Source organism: Protopterus annectens, chromosome 8.part0 (genome assembly GCF_019279795.1).
Source record: "Protopterus annectens isolate FY-2018-M chromosome 8.part0, PAN1.0, whole genome shotgun sequence".
Classification (NCBI taxonomy): Eukaryota; Metazoa; Chordata; order Ceratodontiformes; family Protopteridae; genus Protopterus; species Protopterus annectens.
Window position 1 is genome coordinate 305,157,211 of NC_056741.1, and position 23,601 is coordinate 305,180,811.

A 23,601-nucleotide genomic window follows, 5' to 3' on the forward strand; every position below is an offset into this window, starting at 1 on the left:
GCCCAGCTATCTGGAATTTTATAAATAATTATATGTCATTTGTGAATATCAACATGATTTATATAGAAATGTCATGAAAGGAGATACTGCCAGCACAGCTATCTGGAATTTTGTAAATAATAACATGTCATTTGTGAATATCAGCATGATTCGTATGCTTGTGTTACAAATATATTAGAACTGTATGTTATGTGTATATCAAACTGCTGGTACAGAAGTGTGTGTTGAAAAGGGTTGTAAAGTACTGAGTTTTAAAAATGTATTCACAGTGTACGCTATTGGAACAGAACAGAAATTTACATGCACTATTGTAAGTGTTCAGATGTATATATTTTAACAAAAAAAACTGGAACACAGGAGGTTAATTTCAGAAATATAGCTTCTGCATTGTCTTGCAAGTGTTTTTATTGTTTTATGACTTTCAGCAAGTATCATGATTTATGGAAAAGCCCTTGTGCATGTATTTCCACAGGTAGATGCTAAATGTTACCAGCTGCACCAATGGTTGTTTTTCACCTGGGTTAGAGCCAGATGACAAGAAGTGATGTCATGCTGCAAGCCATTCCAGCAGTATTATTTGGGATATTAATTTAAGAACTGACAGAGACTGAGTATTAAATATACTTCTATATTATGTGGTGGAAAATACATAACTGCACATATTTTGCCTAGTTGGATAAGTTTTGTATTCCCAAATGTGATTAAGTATATCTAATATTTCATATAAGAAACAGCAATCTTTTTTCTGAGAAAGTTCTGAAGTCAGTATGGGTTACATCTAAGTTTGCCAAATTTACTAAACATTACCCTAATATTTAATTGTTCTGTCTACATGATATTATAACTTTTGTCTGTATTTTATATGAAAGGTTCTTAACATATCTCCTTTTTTACTTTTATTCATTGTCAGTATCAATATCTGATTGTGTTATTACCCTGTAAAACTTGAATGTTACAATACTGGTTTTTAGTTATTTATCACACTATTTACTGTTAAGGAACATTTGTAATTATTAATTCATTTGTGTATGAGATTTTGGTTTGATTGCATGCATGCTTTTTTATTTCTTGAAAATGTTAATTATAAAGGTTATTTAGAAAATGACTGGAAGTAATTAACAGATGTAAGGTAGAAATGTGGCTTGTGAGGGTGCTAAAGTGATATGCGACATCTTTTGTTTTAAAGTTATTTCATATTTTTACATTTTTTCAAAGGGAAATTAAGAGTTTTGTTTTCTCATTTGAAAGATTTTGGTATGACACGAGATATCTATGAGACCGATTATTACAGGAAAGGTGGCAAAGGATTACTTCCTGTTCGGTGGATGGCCCCCGAAGCACTCAAAGATGGTATCTTCACAACTCATGGTGATGTTTGGTACGTAAGCTTTAACTTAATCCTCTGGTAATTAAAAAAAAAAAAAAAAAACAATATTCTCTTCGATAAAGGATGGAGTTGAGAAAATGCAGGTTCAAAAAGCAGGTGGCTGACTAGATTCCATTTTAGCCCGGGATTAGTTATTGAAATGTTTTAATGCTTGCTTGTTTGCAGTGAATTTATATATGTATTAAAATCCTTCAATTTTTATTATAAGAGAAAATCTCCAAAACTCCACTCTTGGCAGCTGTCAGAAAAATGTATTATAATTTTAATAGCGACATAATCCACATTAGCAGAACATCTTACAGAGTTACAATTTTAGCACTGGTATTTATCTTTTTAACTGTTTCTACTGTATGTCTGCCAAACACCAAGCTGTTGAAAAGGCCACCCATTTATTTTCCAGTGAGGAGAGATCTGTGATGTCATAAGAGTCTCATTTCCCTATTGTGCAAGGGTGGTTCATGACATGAACATCAACCAGACAGCCATAAGGGAATTAAGTTGCTAACCATCTCCCTTGGTGGTGATGTAAGCATGCAGAAAACTGCAGGAGCATTCATGCTCCTACATGTGCCCTGACAGAACTACTGCCATTCTGCCGTGGGTAGCCATGTCCATTTTCTTCCCATGCTTGCCATGGACTGACCTTCACCTATTCCTGGAGGGAGCCATAGAATCTACCCTCCCCCCAGGTTGGAAACACTGGCAACATGCCACCTTTCTTTTATTCTGCATGTAGGTCTTCACCAGTACCCAAGCAGCCAGTCAATCTTGGGTCATCTGTGGCACAGTCAGGGCTATGTCTCTGTGTGTTACAGAACTGGAGGGATTTGTATTTTATTTATTTATTTTTTTACTCAGATCTTTTTGTCTCCAGAGCTTCTGCCCTACTATTCAGATCACTCCACCCTCAGACTCTGGACATATTTGTGATAGCCATATTTCTCCGATATAATGGGTAGCTAGGCTGTATCACTTTAATACAGCTAAAATAAACTGGGGTTATATAAGTTATGTGTATTATGAACTGAGCTGTGTTTTCCAATAATTTATTCTTTCTCTGTAATATTGTCTTTGTTTCTGATTTTTTTTTACCTTCCCACTTCCCAAATTTTCTGTGTGCCCTGAATGCTGAACTTGGCATGTATAGCATACCATTCTGGGAAGCTTTATATCTGTTGTGTGTTGCTGGATCCGAGGTGACTATATCTTTCTGCATCAGAAGAGTTTATATTCTGTTTTAACAAACTAGTTACAAAAATCTACTACTGCCAGTGCTTTTTTTATATTTCTGCAAAATAGTCTCTTAATGGACTGCTCTATGTTCACTTGGACTTTCTGGCAAAAGTTCAGTTTGAATAAAGTAAGAATTATTTCTATATCTAAATGCAGTGCAGACTTAAAAGTCCACCTTGATGGAGTTTATTTCAGATGGCACCTGTACCTTTTATTTAGACTTTAAATATTAACCATAAACTTTTTTACTTTTGTCTGAGTTTCACCTGTTTTGTAAAGCTCTATATTTAAAGCTGAGAAGAACTGAAAATTGAGTAAAAAATGCTGCTTTTGGAACAAGATTATTTCTTTTCTCCACATTCCACAGAAAGTTCATGATGTTCTGTGTGCTTTATGTCCCTACCAGGTCATTTGGAGTGGTGTTGTGGGAAGTAGCCACACTGGCTGAACAGCCTTACCAAGGCTTGTCCAATGAACAGGTGCTACGCTTTGTGCTGAACAATGGACTTCTTGAAAGGCCAGAAAACTGTCCAGATAAACTGTACGTAACATAATGTTATATATATATATTCATATGTAAATGTCTGATGTTTCTTTATTTTAGTATAATATCATTGTTATTTTTTGCAACACCGTTATATGCAAGACAAGCAGCTTTTTATATGTAGACTATGGGATATTTTCTCTGAAAGCATCAGTGAGTTTGAAGATTGTTGCCAAAGTATGACAGTCGTGTTACCTTATGATCTGTGATTAGATGCATCTTCTAACAATTTTGGTCAGGGTGCAGTGTGTATAACTAACACACACACACACACACACACCAAAAAAAAAAAAAAAAAAAAAAAATATATATATATATATATATATATATATATATATATATATATATATATATATATGTATGGAGAATTGTTTGCAGCCATGGAAGAAACTCTTTCCCACATGACCTCAGTGGATCTAGGAATGCTGTATGACATTATTGTGCTGCTGGCACAATGGAGAAACCATGTGATCAGCATACTTGTGGCTCAGATCAGAAAGAGTTGCAGTAGTCTGGCTGAGGCAACTGCACAAGAGCAAAGGTCATGACATCCAGTGAAATCAGAGCACTGACACTGATACAGCTTATTGATATTTCACTATATTGGGTTTAGCTTTAATGGCCTTATGATCAATTTGGCTACAGCTATAATGCTGACCAACTGGTTATTTCACTAATGTCTGTTCACTTATGTGTTAAAACTGATTGCATAAGCACTACATTTCAGCACCTGAATGCTCACATCTTGGTACCAAGGTCTCTGACTGTCAGTTGTGCATATCCAGTAAGTGAATTTCCTGTTGTGTAATTCCGTTTTAGATATCTTACCTCAGCAGTTTGATTGTTTGAGTGATTTCTGGTTAATAATTCAGAAAGGTCCAGCCGAGAAGTTTTATTTTCAGTAGAGCCCTGTGGAGAGAGACTTCAAGACAAACAAAAGACAAACAATGCAAGAACAGAAAGTGCAGCTGTGTAAGTAAACTTACCATAATAGCAGATATTTGAAAGATCACTGCTGTAGTAGCCTAAGATATACAGGTTATACACTGCCAATGATATAACAGCAGAACAGCTTCCAAAGCTTAAGAGAGGGAAGATAGAGCTCCAAAAATAAACATAAAGGTTTTTACCTGACAACAAGAAACATACAAAGCTATGGGAATGGCCGGGGTGGGGGTGTGGTGGTTGTGGCAGTGATTATTCAAATATTTACAGTTCTGGTAGCATACCTACATAATTGTACTTTGTTCATTATATTGACCACTGGTGCAGAAGCCTTAGCTATATGAGTAGACTAACGTAGCTTAAACTGACCTGGAATAGGATGAAGGATGAGGGTCCAGGAGCTCCTGAAGAATGCTTAGGAAAACTTGTCCTAAACCTGGTAAACAAATCTAGTTTGGAGTGCTTTGCGAAGGTATGTACAAATGACAAAGTTGCTGCTGCTAGAATACCTCTAGGCTCTAACCCTTTCCAAAAAGCCACCAACAGAATGAGCTTTGATCCTGCCTGCAATTACTTTGCTATGTTAGGTATAACAAATGGTAATGTTCTAAAATAACCATTTGGAAATAGTCAGCTTTGACAAAGGTTATCCTTTCTTTAAATAGTTAGTTGTGCTTATCTTAATCATCGGTGGACATCCAAAGTATGATGTATCCTTTCTCCCTTGATTTTAGGATCTGGAAAGAAGACACAGACATGGGTAGCTTGGCTCAAAATAAACTTGGATACCACTTTAGTCATAAAGGAAAGATTAGTTCATAAGGATGCCCTATCTTTGTGGAAATGAGATAAGGTTGACCCACCATAAGAGACTGCAACTCAGATACACGTTTTGCAGAAATCAGAGCAATCGCTAAAACTATCTTTCATGTTAATAACATCAAGTCAGCCTACTGACCTGGTTCAAATGGAGCATTAGTTAATTTTTCCAAGACAAAGTTAAGATCCCAAGGAGGAGCTACCTGTTTTCTAGGAAGCTTGGCATGCAGCACCCCTTTCAAAAAATGTTTATACATGAATGTATTGAATGGATGCGCTTATCTCTCATATTTTTAAACACGTTTATTTCAGTTTCTAGATAAAAGTTCTTCTGGATTTTTTCTGCAGCAGTTTGTTTCCTTGGGCCTTCCATTTGTGTTTTTAGACACTGCTCCCCAAGCAAAGTTATGAGGCATATGTTGTTACAGACTGTGCTCGATCTGGAAGGGAAAATGGGAGACCTGTATTCAGATAAAATTGGTCTCTCCACCAAAAAATTTCCTTTCTTACAAATTCCAAAATGGGAATCTGGAATGTCAGAGAATGGTGATGCTGGGCCCACACTGATTTTAGATATTATTGAATTTTTCTCATGTGGAATCTTCTTACAGGTATCATGAGGATTGTAGATGTCACAAGACCTAATAATCTGAGACTTTTGCATGAGTGGAAAAACTCAGGAAGAGATCTAGATACAAAAGTATTTTTATATAAATATTTTTCCTGTGGAAAAACAAGCCTTTTGAATTGAGGTGTCTAGGAGACACCCCAGGAAAACGAAGGTTGTATGAAGGGGTTAAACTAGACTTTTGGACATTCTCCTAAAATCCCAGTCTGTGCAAGAAATCCCTCATACAAGTGAAGGATTTCTGACACTTTGAAAACAATGCTACAAAGATATGAAAGTCATTGAAATAACGATAAATGGGAATAGCTTGTAGTCTGCAGTAGGCTATCACTGGAGCTAGAGACATTAAAATACACTTGGAGCAGAAGATAACCCACAGAATAATGCAGATAGTTGAAAATGTGACACAGACACAGAAAACCTTAAGAAACATCTGAAATCTCGAGATATATGAATGTGATGATAAGCATCTTTTAAATATAATGTCACCAAAAAACTTAAATGGGGAAAAAGCAGTAACAGGTTGTGGAGAGATAACATTTTGAACTTGGGGACTATCACAGAGCTGGTCTGCATGCGGCTTCTCTCTTTGGCACCAGAAACATTCTGGAATAAAACCCTTCTCTATACTGCTTCTATCCACCCATCAGTCAATAAACGCTGACTGAAAGGAGGGAAAATAGAAGTTTGATCTGGCAGGTGAGGAGAATTCCCTGGAAAAAGAGGGAGAGATTCCTGTTGCCATCTGAACCATTATTGAATTTCTTTCAGAACTCATTCGTCTGATATTATCTGGTGCCTAAGAGAAAAATGGAGGTTCAGATTTTTAGGAAAGATTAAAGGTTTACCAGGGTGGGGTAGGAAGAGGGGGAGGATTTTGAAGATAGTCATTCAGACTTCTAAGACTGTTCTTTATTGCTCCTTTCTTCTTGGAACCCTACATGCTATTACATTTTAAACATTTGCTTGCTAGTAGCTTGATGTGCCTGCTTATTTTGCTTTTTGTAAGAAGTTGAAGTGGTAGCATTAATCCCCTTGACAAACATGGAGAAGGAAGGTTAAACAATATGTGAAATTCTCTGAATCAGCTTGTCTCTCTCATCACACTTTTTAAGGACCTCTGCAGCAGTTGGTCCAAAAACTATCTCTCTGTCTAATGTAGAATTTAAGATTTCAGCTTTAACATCCTCAGGAAGATTCTGAGTACACAACCAAGCAAACGACCGCATAACAGCTCTAGCAGAAGTAGGCCTGAAAGTGGCATTAGCTAAATCATATGCACATTTCAAAGACTGAGTAGCTAATTGAGACACAAAAGCAGTAAGATTGCATAAAGATGCTTTTTGTCAAAATATTTCCTGTTCTTCTCAGAAGGGGAGGGATTGACATTGACCAGATATTTAGCAGCAGCTTCTGAGTCTGCCAAAGAAATTACTGCTGGGTCGGATCTGGGGTTAAAATATGGACACTTATAAGATGGAGTAGCTTTATACAATCTATCTACTTTCTCTGGGACAACAGGTTGGGTGTTAAGGAAGTTACAAGCTGTAGTAAATATATCCTCCAAAACTGGGAGAACAGGATGAACTGGAGACGGTTCAAGAAATTCCAAATGCAGCAAATCAAATTCCTTTGAAACAGTTGGAGATCATTATGTTCCCACTGTAGCAACTGATTCATTCTGTAAATTGTTTCAGAAGAAGAAAATCCTTTCAAGGGACTGTCAGAAGCCACAGTATCCTCAGAGTCAGAGTCATAAAACTAAGGAGAAAAAACAATGTGGTTCAAAATCTTGAATCCGCTTCTCAGAAAATGAAGAATGCTATTGTTCTTTCATCAGAAACATTACAACTGGAAGGGTCAAGAGATTGGACTACACTCTGCACTGCCCAAAGTAACTGATGGAGGAGAGGACCGAATTCTAACTTTTTGCTTATTTTCAATAGAAATTTCAGATGATGCAGACCTACATTTGCCAGGCAGAACTTCCTTAGAGATCGACATTCCAGTCTGGCTAGGGAAAGGCGAATTTCCTGTTCCATCTTCAAGACAGACAAGAGTGGTTTTTCCTTGCTTGCCAAGGGCACTCCAACAGCCACAGAGAACATATCTAATCCCCAGTGCATGGTAGCTGTAGAGATTACACCACAGGGAGCCAAGGAAAAACATGATTGGTCTGAGGAACCAGAAGTGACCAGAGCAAAGTCACTCATCAGCGGCTGAGGCAATTTAACAGCCTACTGAAGTTACAAACGATACTTGATATTTTTTTTCTTTTAGTGGCTGGAAGGAAAAAAAACAAGGAAATTGTAGGTTGTTCCATGGTAAAGCCATAAAAAGAAGCCTGATTCCTGAGGAAGCCTGGCAGCAGTTGTCCGTGAAATATGTAAGTATTAAAAAGTCAAATTTTCCACCAAAACATAGTGAAAAACACTTTAAACATCCCAGCTCCCAAAAGTAAAATAATACAACTCTTACCAAGGTAAATAGGTTTAAATTCACTTTTACAATCTTTTTTCCAAAAAGTTAAAAAGTAACTGCCTTTTTAAAAGTCAGTAAAACTCATGTGACAGTTTATAAAAATACCTTTTCCCAGCTTAAGATTATTAATTTCACAGAAAGAGTTCTCTTTCTGTCATAAAATTAAATAGTGGAGGTTTTTTCCCACAAAGGGAACTTATGCTCAGCAAAGTGACAGCATTAGCTAACCATCAATCCTTGAAAGCCTACAGGGTGTGTGCTCTTTTGTGGCAAGAAAGATCTAAAAGGTTTGGTGCTCAAACCATTCTTTTTCTTTAGCTCTGCCTGAGCTTGTTTATGGTTTGGGAGTATGCAAGGTGCCCTTAAGCTATGGAAGTTAGCTGGCAATTATATCCCTAGCAGGATATAACCAATATAGCTAAGGCTACTGCAACAGTGATCAATACGATGAATATCATTAACTGCCACAAAAATGATAGGTTGCGTGTGAAACAGGAGGCACAGTAAAACAGGGATCATCTGACAAAACACATCACAAGAATAATCTATGAATCAAAACATTTTTATAAAAGTAACACAACGTAACACAAATGATTAAAATAGAACAGGCATATTCCAAAGTTAAGGATACTTGTGTATATATGTGCATGTATCTATCTATATCTAATTATCTCTCACTCACTCACTCACACTTTCTCTCCTGGTCTCTCTCTCTCTCTCTCTATATATATATATATATATATATGTATGTATATGTATTTTATATATATATATATATATATATATATATATATATCTATATATATATATATATATATATATATATATATATATGTATACATATATGTATGGGTCCCCCTCATTTTGTAGAACATATGCCTGGAAGAAAAATGCAGAAGTTGTATTTAATGTCAATGGTACAGATAGCTGATGGGTCCAAATGTCAGCAGTGTACTCAAGTGAGTGTGCTTGGTGGGGGTAGACTGTTTGTGCATGCACAAGTGAGTTAGGGTTAGAGTTGAGGATAGGTGAGGGATAGGTATTACATGTTTTTATGTGCAAGTGTGTGCATTCTAGGGTTAGGGTAAGGGTTAGGTAAAGGGATAGATGTAGTATTGCTAGTGGGTGTTTGTGCATGTGTGTCTTGTATAGTAGGAATGTTAATAGAAGCTTTTTTATTAAGGTAAGGTGTATGGTTAGGGATGGGAAAGGGGTAGCACCCTTAACTAAAGTAGGTGGGGCTACATTTCATTTATCATTACTATGTTTGCTTCTCCTTTTCTGCTATAATATGCAGTTCTTCTGTTTTCATTCTAAGGCTGCTAGCATTGCATGAGGCTGTAACCTGTTATCCTCCCAGTAGGCTCTTCTTGCTCTTCTTTTCCTTACTGCTGGTTCCTTTTCCTCCTGATCCCTGCTATCCTCTTCTTCATTTATTGTGTTTTCCAAGCCCGACTGGCACAGTGGTGTCATGCTGTATGAAAAGAATCTTGTTAGGAAGGAAACGTGAGCGGACAAATACATGGGCACAAATGTCTAAGAGAATCCACTGTGGCAAATGAGTTTTGCCACTTTAGAGGATAAGCTTCAAGGAGTGGAATATTCTAACAAAATCAAATGTAGTTTCAGAAGTTTTATCCCCCCCAATACAAAAATAACTTATCTGCTTGAAAAAAAATTCCTGAAAAGAAGCAATGCAGTGATATGCATTACCCGTGGACTTAGATATACAGCTAAAATTAATTGAATGTTGAAAAACAATAGCTCTTTCTCAAGGTATAGTAGCTGAAGACAGATATTCTGGTACTGATGACAGCAAAAAAACAGTAAACTGAATGACTTTGATTTGCAATCTCATTTTCTGTTTTGAGGAGAGATAAAAGCTGTACATAAAAATGTTAAAGCATCTGCTGCACATATAATTGGAAGGCCTGTCTTCATATGCCTGATATAACTAACAAATAGAAAAAAAAAGAAAAAAAACACAATGGTTTATTCTAAATAATCTGATTATGCCCCAGATTATTCTAAGGGCTTAATCATACCTTATGATCTTTCTTACACATTTATCTGAAAAAATAAATCCCAAAACCTCATATGGCAAATCCCATTGAAATTAAGGACTAGAAACATGCCAACCTCAATTATTTCTGTGAAGAAATGTCAACATTCACTTCCCTTGACCTTAATACAGCAGCAATACGAAAAGGGTCTTGAGTGCACCACCATGGACTTTTTCAATTAAAAACAGCACTTTTATTGTTAAAAATTTGGTTAAAAATCAAAGATTTAAGCTTGTGAAGCCTTAAAGAATGATAAGCACTTTCTGCATAGCCTTCTTCAGATTGTAATTGGTAAGGACTTCACTTTCATGAATTAAACTAGAGATCACCAATCAATGCCAGTTGTCCAGCCAACACCTTTTTAGTCAATCCACCATCTACTAATAGTAACAGAAATAGATGACAAACCCCTTTCCTTTAGCCAATAGGAAGATCCCTTCCTTTCAAGACTGGCTTAAGCAGAACCACCACATTCAAACCTGGACTTTGGTTCCATTCTGAGGTTTATAATCCAATTAACTTCTGCTGTTTCTCTGATGTTATTTATATCCCCACCGTTAATGTTATCATACATCTGCTCAATCGCCTTAAACTTAAATGAATGGGATAGATGACTTAAACTATGATTAGCTAGAGCATTTCTTTTGTCCTTATGTTATATATCTCTAAGGTGACGTAAAATATGATTTTCAAAAATCTGTTTCATCTTTCCAACATAGTATGCAGGACATTTTAAGGAGGTGGCAATATACACTTGATGCTTCGTATTACAAGTTGCATTAAGGTGAAAGTGGTATTCCCTATCAGTATTGGGATGTCAAAAGAGGTTGGTGGTGTCAACATAAGGGCAGGCTTTACATCTCCCACATCTGAAAGTTCCTTTTTTCTGTTGAAGAACCCATTTATATTTTGGATAACCATCTTTATTACATAATAGCCTTTTTAAATTTTTCTTATTTTTAAAAACAAACTGTGGTGTTTCGCCTACAATAGAATGTAACTTCTCATCTTCTGTCAATATCGACCAGTACTTTTTAATCACATTACATATCTGCTTAGAATCTGTGCTGTATGTGAGGATATAGCTTAGTGTTTTTTGCTCAAATTTCTTTTTAGTTCCTTCTTCTTGTCTGTTAATAACTTCTTCTTTAGAAAGGTAAGGGCATCCTTTATATTTTTGAATGCTTCTCTCTTCTTTGATTATGTTATCTTTTTTTTGTATAGCCCCTGTCATATAGAAAGGACTCTTGCCTTGTTTTTTCTATCTCATAGTCTGCATCCCTAGTACATAATCTGGAGATTTGTATAGTTTGATTCTCCATAATGTTCCTAAAACCAGATCTTGAGTGCATACTACTTTTGTGTAGGTAGTGATTTTTCCAGGTGTCTTTCCTGTATATTGAGGTTTCTATACCCATTAACTGGTCCATCATTAGTCTCACATCCAAAAAATCATTTTTTTCTTTGGAGTGGTTGACAGTAAACCTCAAAAACTGGTAGTATTGTCAAGGTAATCGACACATTTTAAAAGTTGCTTATCATCCTCTTTCCATAAGATAAAAATGTCATCCACAAAACGTCCATAGAATGATACATTCTTTAGCCAAGGGTTACTGTTGTTAAAAACCTTTTCAACTTCCCATTCTGCTAGAACTAAATTAGAATAACTACTGGCACAGTGGGTGCCCATGGCCACCCCCCAGCTTTGCCAATAGTAACCACTGCCATAAACAAAAATGTTGGTACCCAAGATCAGATCCAGGTGCACACATATCGTATCAGGGTTGACATTGTGGGAAGAAGCAAAATTCTTAATAGTTTCCAATCCATAAGAATTCGGAATAACTGTAAACAAATTACCTATGTCCATTGTAACTAGTAACAAATCATTAAAATCTTTAATATCTCTCAAAGTAGATTGTAGTTTTCCCCAAAAAACTGGCTGTATCTTTCAATACTGTAGGAGCTCATGGTAGAAGTTGTTTATCTAATTCTCTACAACCATAGATAGTAGTTCAGTGATTCATGCCCTTCCTGCCACAATGGGAAGCATCGGCGGATTGGTTGGATGTTTGTGAATCTTAGGTAGACCACTAATAGATGGTATAGTGGGGGTTAATCACTTGAAGGAATTCATAGAGCTCTTTATTAATCTTCCCTTCCATGAACATCTTATAAAGGGTATCCTTCACATTATTCATCATTTGCTCCTCTTCTCTTCTACAGATCTTTTTATATGTCTTTACATCACTCAGCATCTCTTTCATTTTATTCTGATATCATAGACAGTTCATCGCCACCAGAGCTCTGCCTTTAACAGCCGGTTTAATCACAATATCATCTTTATCTCTTAATTCCATTAAAGCTCTTTTTTTTCCAGCTGTCAGGTTATAAAAATGTGGATTGAATACATTTCATTGCCTAAAAGCTCCTTCTTCATTCTCATATAGTCTGATAACTCTACTGCTGGACGATTGACTGGTACAAAAGTGCTAGGTTTCTTATAGTGAATCTTCCTCTCTTGTTGGTTATTCCCAAATATACTTTTTAAAGTGTTGTTTCTCCCAAAGTACTTAATATCAAGTACAAATTCGCTCAAGGTAGAATGCAATGACGGTATGAACATCAGGCCTTTATTCAGAACTTGAACCTGTTGTTTACTTAAAACAACCTGTGATAAATTCACAACTAAGATGTCATCATGTCCATCTAAAAGGCTGTTTTCTTCTTTTTTCTGTCCCGACTGAGTGACCTGGGTGTTCTGTTCATTTTCTGTCTGCTAAAAACTGGGAGATTTTAAAAGAGGGGGGGTGTGTACTGCTCCTTCCTTTGGTCGCATTCCTATTGCTGTTGGGAATAAATGTGATTCTTTAGTTACATTCATATTATTATTATTATTGGTTCTCTTTGGTGATACATGAACCACTGAGGAGGCAGTAGCTATCTATATCTGTTGTGATATTCATAGTGCTCTGTTCCCCCACCTCTAGAGGCACAGGTAACGTATTTATTTTGTCTTTGTCAGTTTGCAAGGCCACTTTGTTCTTATTATTCATCGGTTTCTTACAGCCTGTATTTGGTCTCATTTTCCTCGGCCATTCAAAAATGTGTCCCTGCTTGAAATCATAGTAATCCCTTGCTAATTTCTGAGTCTTCTGTTCTTTTAACTTACTATTGTAAAGATTCAAATTAAACTGTAGGATTCCAGTTTACTAATATATGCTTCAGATAGATCCATAAGCTCTAGCTCCTGTTGCTTATTCTTAATTAATTCAGCCACCTTCAGTTCTTCCAGCTTAAAATATTCAATTAGAAGCCAGATATATCTGAAGCTAGTTTCTAGTTTAATAGCTTGCCACCTAGCTAGAAGGTTGGGATGGGAACTGCCATAACTAGGCATGCACTTAACACGCATCCCTCTTGATATGACCTATACATGCTATACATGCTTCAAGGTGGAAACACTGCCATTACAGTCTCTTTAGGCATTGATCAGGCCAATTATTGACTACAATAGTCCCCTTGGGATATGTCTCACTATATGTATCAAACAATTAGACCCCAAAGGTTCCTTAAAAAAAAACAAAAAAAAAAAACACAGGCTTAAAATTGCTAATCTACTAAGAGAGGGTGGAACCTCTTTCCCTTCATTCATTCTTACAGACTTTTGAGAGGAGATATCTGTCATTCTTGCTGTGCCATTGGAGACCCAGCTGTCGTGGGCCTCCTGTTGCTCCACAAGTCCAGCAGTCTAAATACAGATAAATAAAACATGGTAGAAGGACAGGTTTATAACCCAGCATCTCCTAACCTTTGGAATAATCATCCCTGCATGTTAAGCAGTTTCACTCTCTATCTTTTTTTAAACACAAACTAGATAATGGATGGGTATCCACATGTTTACACAGGGATTGATTGGAGTGGCCCTCCCTGAGAGAGGAGGTGCTGCCTGAGGGAGAGTACTAGCAAGGCATGAATAGACATAAAACTCAATAGTCTTGGATTATCAATGAATCTATGAACATGATCAAAAGTAGGCCATTGTATATATAAAAATCACAGTAATTCCATGGAAGAAATTATCAGAAAGACACTGAGTAACTGCTTGTGTAGTCAAGGTGTGTATACAATGAACTAGTGATAACAGAATGCCATATCTAAAGTATTTACAGTTTAAGCAAACTATCCTGTGTTCCGTGTATCAAATAAGATGCCGCACTGCCAGATATTAATACTCTGTTACATTGCTACATGGAGACCTCATCTAGTCCTGCGTTTGTCTGTTATAGTGTGCAAGACATGAGGGCAATGATACTGGCTATGGATATGCTGTCTTCTGTAGATATTTGTCTGGGCCATAGTAAGAGCCCCAAACTCAATTTTACTAAGCAGTAATCCCTGCATTCTGTAATAAAACTATTTGAAATAGAGTATATTGACAATTTCATAACACATTTGATATGAGCATTGTTTCAAAGGACATAGTAAAATTAGATTTAAAGTTTTCTTACACATATTTTTGTCTTGTTTTACAGCCATGAACTAATGCGCTGGTGTTGGCAACACAATCCACGTCACAGACCTACTTTTCTACAGATTATTGACACCATAAAGAGCAAAATGCATCCTAGCTTCAGAAAAGTATCATTTTTTTACAGTGCAGAGAGGATGGGCCACGAAGTACCAGAAGCAGCCATAGACTTGGACAGTGCCGAAAACTCCTTGCTGAACGAATCTGATTTCAGTGATCTTGAAGTGCCTTGTAACACAGAGAATGGGAATGCTTTGACTCATCCAGAAAATTATGACCAGAATGAGAACTATTCATCTATGAAAAGGATAACCTCTATTTTGTAGCCCTTAACCAGGGGCTTGACTAAAGCAAATAATGTTCTGAAACATTCAAGGCTTAAACTGCTCTGTAAATCTTGGAATGAATGACTTAAAACTGAGCAGCTTAAGGTGCTATGAACATATGTTGTTAAAGTGCCTATATTTGTGTTCTGACAGTCACACATCAGACCGTATTGTAATACTGTTATTCCTCAGGAAGTGTCATAGAGTGGGGTGGAACTTTTGGAGTTAGACCTCTTAGCAGTCCTGTTTTATGACTGGATGCAAACTTCCATCAATAACTCTACTAGTATTGTAAGTGTCATGTGAATTGCTTTCATAGGAATCACTTTGACGTTATGTTTAAAAAAGTGTGCTGCCTGCAAAACTGGGAACTAGTCCAAAGAATTCAGAAAGTACTATCTACAAGTTTGAATGTTAATGTCTAGTGGGAGAGAAATGCTGTGTTGAGCAAATTTAATCCTGGAACCCTTAAGAGCTGTACAATTTATGAATGCTATACAGAGTTTTAAGAAAGAAGATATATATATATATATATATATATATATATATATATATATATATATATATATATATATGAAAGTATATCATTGACAACTAAGTGAATATTAAAGCAACGTCAGGTTCTGATTTACTTATTTTCTAAGCTAACAAGAAAAAAAAAAAATGCTATTGGCTATGATAAACCTCCTGATTAGACATGGATTGTTGGTAAACACCTGGTCATCTAAATAATCTTATTTTCCTTAACCCAGACCTAGTCGCAGCCTTTTTAGGTGTGTAAGAAATATGTATCAGGAGTTTAGAGCTCTTTCCAGAAGATTTTCTCTTGCAACACATTTTTTTTTGTTTTTTGTTAAAACTGTAAAATGCAATCATAGCTTTGGCTTATTACTCATCTTTTCTAACCTAAAAACAGTCTGTGGTTAAAAAGTGCAGTCAGGAGTCTAATGGTTTCCAGAGCCGCAGAGTGCATTAATACTGCCAATGAAGTAAAATGTCATTTTTAAAATAAATATTTACATTTTTAATTCTTATTTGGGTATATTTAAATGTGTCAGGGATATAACAGTTGTTTTAGATTATGTGCTGTAATCTTTTTCATTAATTACTTTACAACCAGGTTTACATTTCCTTCATGCAACTATACTAAGTATTCAAAAAAATCATACTATGGAAAAAAAGGCAGCAATCAATAGATTGTCTGGCAGTTGGTGCAAAGGATTAAAGCTGTAAGCTATACTTCCTATGGTAGATGGCTTAATTCTCTCAGCCCAAATTTACCTACTGTGTGACCTGCAGCAAATCACTTAGTCAGATACTGCTTAAGGGTAACTTGAAATCTGGGCGAGGTTCCTCAATGGTCACCAGTCTGCAAGTCTCTGAACTACCAAGCCAGTGTTTTTTTCAGAGAAGAAAAACTCTTTTACAGAACTGTGGCTAATTGGTATATTACTGCTTCAGTTTATCTCAGAGGCTCTGGAAAGCCTGTTTTTGCACAGTCTTAGATATTTGTTTTAATTTTTTTTTTTTTTTTGGATTTTGAAGCCATTGATATTTTAGAATAATCTAGACACTTCAAGTGATTCCAGTTCCAGTTGTGTTTTATTTTCTAACTTATTTAGTTTCCTGAAGAGCTCTATACATTAAAATAAAAAATGTTTTCTATAAGTATTTTTTTCTTCAAATCGAAAACATTTGAAACCTGTAGAGTTGATAGCTTGAGTCTTGGCAAAAAGAAAAAAGAAAGACATAGTACACACAACCATGCAGTCTGAGGTTAATGTACACAGGGTGCTACAGCTGGTACTCAGTAACTCGACTTTGAACTTATCTGTATTTTAGGTTTATCTTTACATGTGCATATTGCACATGGGCGACAGACAATTGTTTGAAAGACAGTTTGCAAGGTTTGCAAACGTCGAACGGAAGAAGGTTTGAATGTGCAATGAGTGAATGCACAGTGAGATTCGTTCATTGCACATTCGACATTCTGGGGCAGATTGCACTATAGTGGGGAGTTGGAAATGGTTCCTTTCTCCACTGTAGTGTGATCTCAGAGTTAGAATAATAAAGTAGGGGGGTGTGGGGGGTGCAGGGGGGCTTGCCCCCCTGCATTACACTTTATCTAATTTTGTTGTCGACATTTATGTTCGAAATTCAGCAAATCGGCTATTCGATTTACTGGTTTTCAAACATTAACAACTGTCGCTGTTTCCAGTTTCGTTTTTTCGATGCGAATATATGAATACTCGCACAAGTGTGATTCGAGATTATAAAGGTAAACCGTATATTATTATGTAGAATGTTGGACAAAACAACTTTCTAAAATGGAACAAAGAAGACACCCTGCAATCATAGACACAATGAATGAATATAAATTAATTGCAAAATCAGGAATGACCCTATGGTAGGGAAAAAAGATAACTGCTTAGTGAAGGAGTTGGCACATGCTAGCAATAAATAGGACCAAAGAATTCAAGATATCTTAAATAAACATCAGCATATCAAAATTGTGAACATCCTCTAGCAAATGATAATCAGACAGATAACTTGCAAAGCAAAGGAGTTGTTGATTTTATTAAAGTATCTGGTTAAATAATTCCTTTTTTGATACATGCTTTCTATAAAAATGGCTGAGCAAACATATAACCCACTATCTCTTTATGCTACACATTAATGCTATTAATTCAGGTGACTGCGTAAGTACTATTTTTGAGCTAAATAGAAATAAGGAACTCTTCTCTCCAAGTATTAACCTGCTTCATCAGAAATCCCTGTGAAGTATTATATATGTGTTTCCTTTGATGATATATGCCCTTCAAAAGTCTCTTGTTGTTAAAACTCCAAGGATGTGTGGTGGTAATGTCTATGCACAAGAATGTGCTTTCATTATTTTATATAATTTTACTGTCAGCATAATTATATTTAAATAAATATATTAAATACAATATTAATCATTTATGATAGTCTGCTTCTAAATATAGTTGCCACTGTGTCACTAATATGTTATACAGCATGTATGAACAGTAGTAAACAAATCATTTCCGTTGTCTTTTTTTCCTTAATATGATTTGCAGGTTTACAGAAAAGATGACCTACAAACAAGTGACATTCTTCAGATATCTTTTATCCCTATGTGCAGTCCCAGCTGACAATCTTCTGCTTAGCTTTACTCCTATTTCTCCCATCCTCCCTTTGTGGTACTAACTCACATGTGGAGCTGCCCTGATGAAGTGAAGACAAGTACTGATTTTACATAAGGCTAGCCTGTCTTCTTCCATCACAGGCAGGGTGGCAAGAGATAATGGAGCCATCAGTTTGGGAAATGCATTGGACCTGAAGCCAGAAGCATCACATACACTGCATGTGTACCAGAGTTTTTGCATAGGCTCTACCCCTTCTGTGTTGACTTCCACTTGAAGATTGCATCAAGTCATTAAGAGTGACTGATATGTCTGCCTGTGGGATCTAGGGTAACCATGCCTCAGCCTCTCACAAGCCCTGACCTCTGCCAAGATTTAAAGAATCACATGCCTTTGCCAGCCTGGCTCCTCCCCCCAGGAAAGACATGCCCATCCTCCCTGACAACTCTGTCAGATGCCCAAAACACTAATTGAACTTGGCTTTCATGGGATTCAGTCCAGTCTTCATCCCTCTATGCCACAAGACTGGCTGGCATTATTCAGATACTTAAAGTATTTAAGATATTTTACAAAATATATAAATTTCTGGTGGATGTTGCATTATTCATTCAGTCATTCTCCAATAACTTACTTAATCTAGTTTAGGGTGGTAGGGTAGGAGGAGGCTCTCCTGATACTTAATGCATGTATGACTATGAACCAATCCTGAATGGAACAGCAAACCACTGCAGGAAGCAGGCACACACAACAGCAGTTTTAAGGCTTACTTTTTTAAATACATTTTTAGTATGTGGGAGGAAAGCAGAGCAGCCAGGAAGACCCCACACTGACGCAGGAAGGTCATGTAGACCCTGTATAGAAGGCACACCAATAAAACAAGCCCAGCTTTTCAGTTCTATGTTTACTGTTTCAAAGGAAACATCACTTTTTTACTGTTTTTTTCCAACAAAATCTCTTAATAATTTTCTTGAAAGATGTGAAAACAAACTGAAAACAAACATGTAGCTGTCAACTTCCAAATCACATTGAAATGTACATCAAATTTTATAAGACATCTTCAACTTCAAAAGGTAAGGAAGGTTTACTTAACCCCTGCTTTAAAAAAAATTGATGGAGTTTAAATGGCCACCAGTCATCCTTAGAAGTCTGACTCCCTATTTTTTACCTGTTGGGATTTAACACGTAACCACAGACAAATCAGTATGCAGTTGTAAATTCTTCAACAATGCACTTGCCCAATGTTTCCTGGAATTCATTAATTCCAATGCTAGTTCTTACCCCCACTAGAGGTAGCAACATCCTTGACCTGGTCATTACTAACATGGGCGACCATTGCTCTATACCAGTAGTCATCTCCTCCCTGGTTAGATCCGACCACAAACTAATCACTTTGGAAATCCATATCCCTCCCACCCCTCCCCCCAGCAAAGGTAACCACCATGTAAAACTTCTCCAAAGCTAACCTTGAGCTCCAAAATATAGAGCTGACTAACTTCACGGCACCCATGCAAATGGAGAATAGTTGCATGACCGCTGAATCATACACCAATACATGGTACGAACAAGTACACAAATGCATGTATCTTGCCGTACCCAATAGAACCAAGGTGCTCTCCTCTATAAAAAGGAAGTCAATCTGATGGTCCCCTGCCATAAACAAACTCTACAACAGAAGGAGGAAATTGATGTGGAATAAGGTGAAGTCCCGAGACTGGAAAAACTCCCTTATCACCCTCAACAAAAAGTTGAGATCCTTCATCAAATCCTCTAAAGCTAGCTATGAAAACATAATTGAAGCAGCTAGTAAAGACAACCACAAGATCTTCTATAGTTATGTAGAGAATCTCCATGGCAATACCCAGATTTGCTCTGAGCTACTGCACACTGGTACCTCCTATAAAGAGACAACAGATATTGCCAATATACTGGCCGACAGATTCAGTGCCAACTGTACCCCTCTCCCCACAGCCCCAAAGAACCAATCACAATACCAGTAGATTTCCAGGCACCCAGAATTACTGCTGCACAGGTTAAAACAGCACTGTCCAAGGCCAGGAATACAGCTTCTATGGAACCGGACAATATCCCTGGCTGTCTTCCACATGAACTACAGAGTGAACTGGCACCTCACCTGTGTGGCCTGTTCAATCACAGCCTCACCTCAGGCTTTGTCTCTACCAAATGTCATACTGCTATAGTCATCCCTGTCCACAAAGGAGGAGCAACTACAGACCCTGGGAACTAATCCCCCATTAGCCTTACAAGTCTGATATGCAAAGCTATGGAACACATCATCATGGACCTAATAAACAAGGATATAGGGAATCTCCAAACTCTTGATCCCACACAGTTTGTTTTTGTGAAGGGTAGATCATGCCTGTTCAACTTGGTCGACTACTTTGAGTCAGTCACCAGAGCTGTGGATGAAGGCAAGGTGGTTCATACAGCCTACCTTGGTCTTGCCAAGGCCTTTGATACCATTCTCTACTCAGGAACATTAGAAAAACTCACTAAGCTAGGCATCAACTCCTATATCCCTAGGTGGGTTGCAAACTGGCTCACAGAACCCACAGTATGAAAGTAGCTGACTCCAAGTCAGACTGCCGACCAGCCATAAGTGGAGTCCCACAGGGATTGGTCTTGGGTCCTTTCCTGTTTGGTATCTACTTCTCAGAAGTCCAGACCAACACAAAGGGACTCTGGCTGACAAAGTTTGCAGATGATTGCAAGTTGGGAGCCATTATTAACTCCCCAAGTGATGTTGACATACTACTGAAAGGCCTCACTGAGACCAACGACTGGTGTCAAAACCATGGCCTTAAGCTCAATCCCAAAAAATGTGTCGTCATCCCCTTTGGGAAAAAAACAGTTCCTATGAATTACCACATCGATGGTAGTCCACTGAACACAGAAGGCGTTATAAGAGATCTGGGAACACAGGCTGACAGCAACCTCTCTTTTGACCACCACATTGCCACTGTGGTCAGAAAGACCTTCTGTGTGGCACATCTCATTACTAAGGATTTTATATCCAGGAAGAAAGAGGTCATTGTCTCCCTGTACTCTTTCTCTTAGGCCAATCATCGAGTGCAATGCCCCATTTGGCATGCACCTCACTAGACACCTGCAATAACTGGAGAGGCCACAAAAGTACCTCACAAAGAGGATCCTAGGCTTTAAACACTTGTCCTATATGGACAGACTCAAAAACACGAACTATTCTCTGTCTGATATTGCCTACTTAGAGGCGATCTCTGCTTGACTTACAAAGCCATGTCTGACTTAGCTCTGGTAGAAATGCTACATCTAAAGATATCCCAATCCCTCTGCACCACATGCTCCAGAGACCTGATCCTCATTACCACAATCAACAGAACGTGCTGGAGGGACAGGTTCATAACCCAGAGACTGCCCATGCTACGGAATAGACTTCTCATACATGTCAAACAGAGCACCTCACTGGTCCTCTTCAAGAGAAATCTTGATGAGTGGATGTGAAATAGAAAATTCACCGCAGGGATCACTCCAGTGGCTCTACTCGACAATGGCACTGGGAACTAAGGTTGGGTGGCACAATGCCAGGGTAATCCTATGAGCTAGGCTTGTAAAGGCTCCAGGGCCATTAGCCTAGTACACACCTAAGAACCTATAGACCTATATGCCCTCATGGCTTAATATCTGTTCATTTGAACATGCATCTCTATCAAGCTTGTAGTACGCTAGGTGTTTAGATAAGAATCATAAGGACTTTCACTGCTACTGCCTTGCTTATGTTCACATCCTTCCATTATTACTAACGACCCGCCCATGCAGCCTTATTACACCTATCATTTCAATATCATAGAAGTATCTGCTTCACTCACCCTAGAGCGCACCTTAAACTGGATAACACAACTCATGCAGCCCTCATTGCTTCTTTTTAGAATGCACTCACTTCTAAATTTTGGAACTAAAATAACCAATTGGAGGTTAAGAACAAGGTGAGCAAAGACCTCCATACTCATGGAATCTGTGAATGCCACAGTAGTCTGCTTTTCTTTGTACATCTCCACATCTGCTTCACTTGAGTACTTTAGGCCTACCTAAATGCCATTAGGTCTCTGCCTTCTGAAGAACATCTGCAGTCTTGTACCTACAGTTATGGATTATGGTATATTTATCTGTCTTTAAATGTTCATTCTGCTCTCTCCTTTTATTTCCTTATTTTCTCAGTGTATTATCATGCTGGGGATTGTTGCTGTTAATATGGCACCAAGCTTCTACTTCTATTTATGGTCTTTTATTGCCTTTATTTCCTTTTACCTTTCTTCTCACATTTTAAATTATATTGCCACATTGCACTTCATTAGACCTAGTTTAGTGCTCCTTTTAGTTATCAGACTACTAGGCAACTGCACACCTCTCAACCTCTTAGAGCAAGAAATCTGGACAAAGCCATAAATAAAAGTGGGACAAAAGCCCAAAAATAGGGACAATTTTGAAATACTGCTCTTACAAACTTAGAAAGTTGATAGAACAACAGGTTTTGCATTAGCATGAAATTTCTGAAGGATATGAAGTCTGAAACTCAAACGTCTGTCATTATTTTATAACTTAATTCTTAAAGTTTTTTTAACTGCTTTATTAACTCTCGACCTATATTGCATGGCTTCTGCTATGACAGATCATAATACAATCTCTTACATCTCAAGTTCTGGATAATAGTAAAGTAAAAGGTTCCTGGTACATGTAATGTAACACAGCAATCCAACATAAGCATTATTTTATACAGCATCATGCCTCTGCTGCTCCCCCACACTGCAGAAGGTATATCTATGCCAATTCCTCAGTCACACACCAATTTGAAATGGAGCTATACCTTAAAATGTCAACAGATCTCAAGCAATCATTATTTTTTGTTCTAACACACTTAAGCAAGTGATTTCTGAGACAATGACCTTTAAGTTATGGAATAATTACTATATAGTTATTAAACATATGAAAAGAACAGACAAGTTGTGATAATGTAAGAGATGAAAGATAAAAATGATGAAAAACAGCAAATAAAACCACACAAGACGCAGATAAATAGGTAAATGTGGCAAAATAAAAGGTAAACAATATGGTACTGTAATAATTACTTACATAATTCTCAGGTGTAGCAGGTACAAGCAGTATATAATAAACAATAACCATTAACTAAAACTTAACTGCAAGTTTTAAAGGATGTGTCATTCTCTTACTTTGTGATTGTCCTGTACATAACACAAATCAACTCAGTTACACTGGATTTTTCTTTCATCTTTTCTTTGAAAACAGGCATTATTTAGTGCTAGACACCTAGTTATAAAAAATAATAATAATAATAATAATAGTAATAATAATAATAATAATAAAAAATAATAAATGAAAAAATGAGGATGACAGCACAGGAGATAGTATCATTGCTGTAGTAATGAACAGTCAGAATAGCATATACCAGGTTCAAAGATTAAATGTTTTGGTCGCTAATAAATGTAGAA

General features: G+C 37.1%; 1 protein-coding gene across 1 annotated transcript in view; it reads left to right on the forward strand.

Moving 5' to 3' along the window:
• Positions 1-15,991, forward strand: part of INSRR (insulin receptor related receptor) — a 467,004-nt gene extending 451,013 nt beyond the window's left edge. The window contains exons 20-22 of the mRNA XM_044079802.1: positions 1,249-1,378; positions 3,027-3,161; positions 14,636-15,991. Of these exons, the coding sequence (XP_043935737.1) occupies positions 1,249-1,378; positions 3,027-3,161; positions 14,636-14,957 (587 nt within the window). The 3' untranslated portion in view covers positions 14,958-15,991. The remainder of the gene's footprint in view (positions 1-1,248; positions 1,379-3,026; positions 3,162-14,635) is intronic.
• The last annotated feature ends 7,610 nt before the right edge of the window (positions 15,992-23,601 follow it).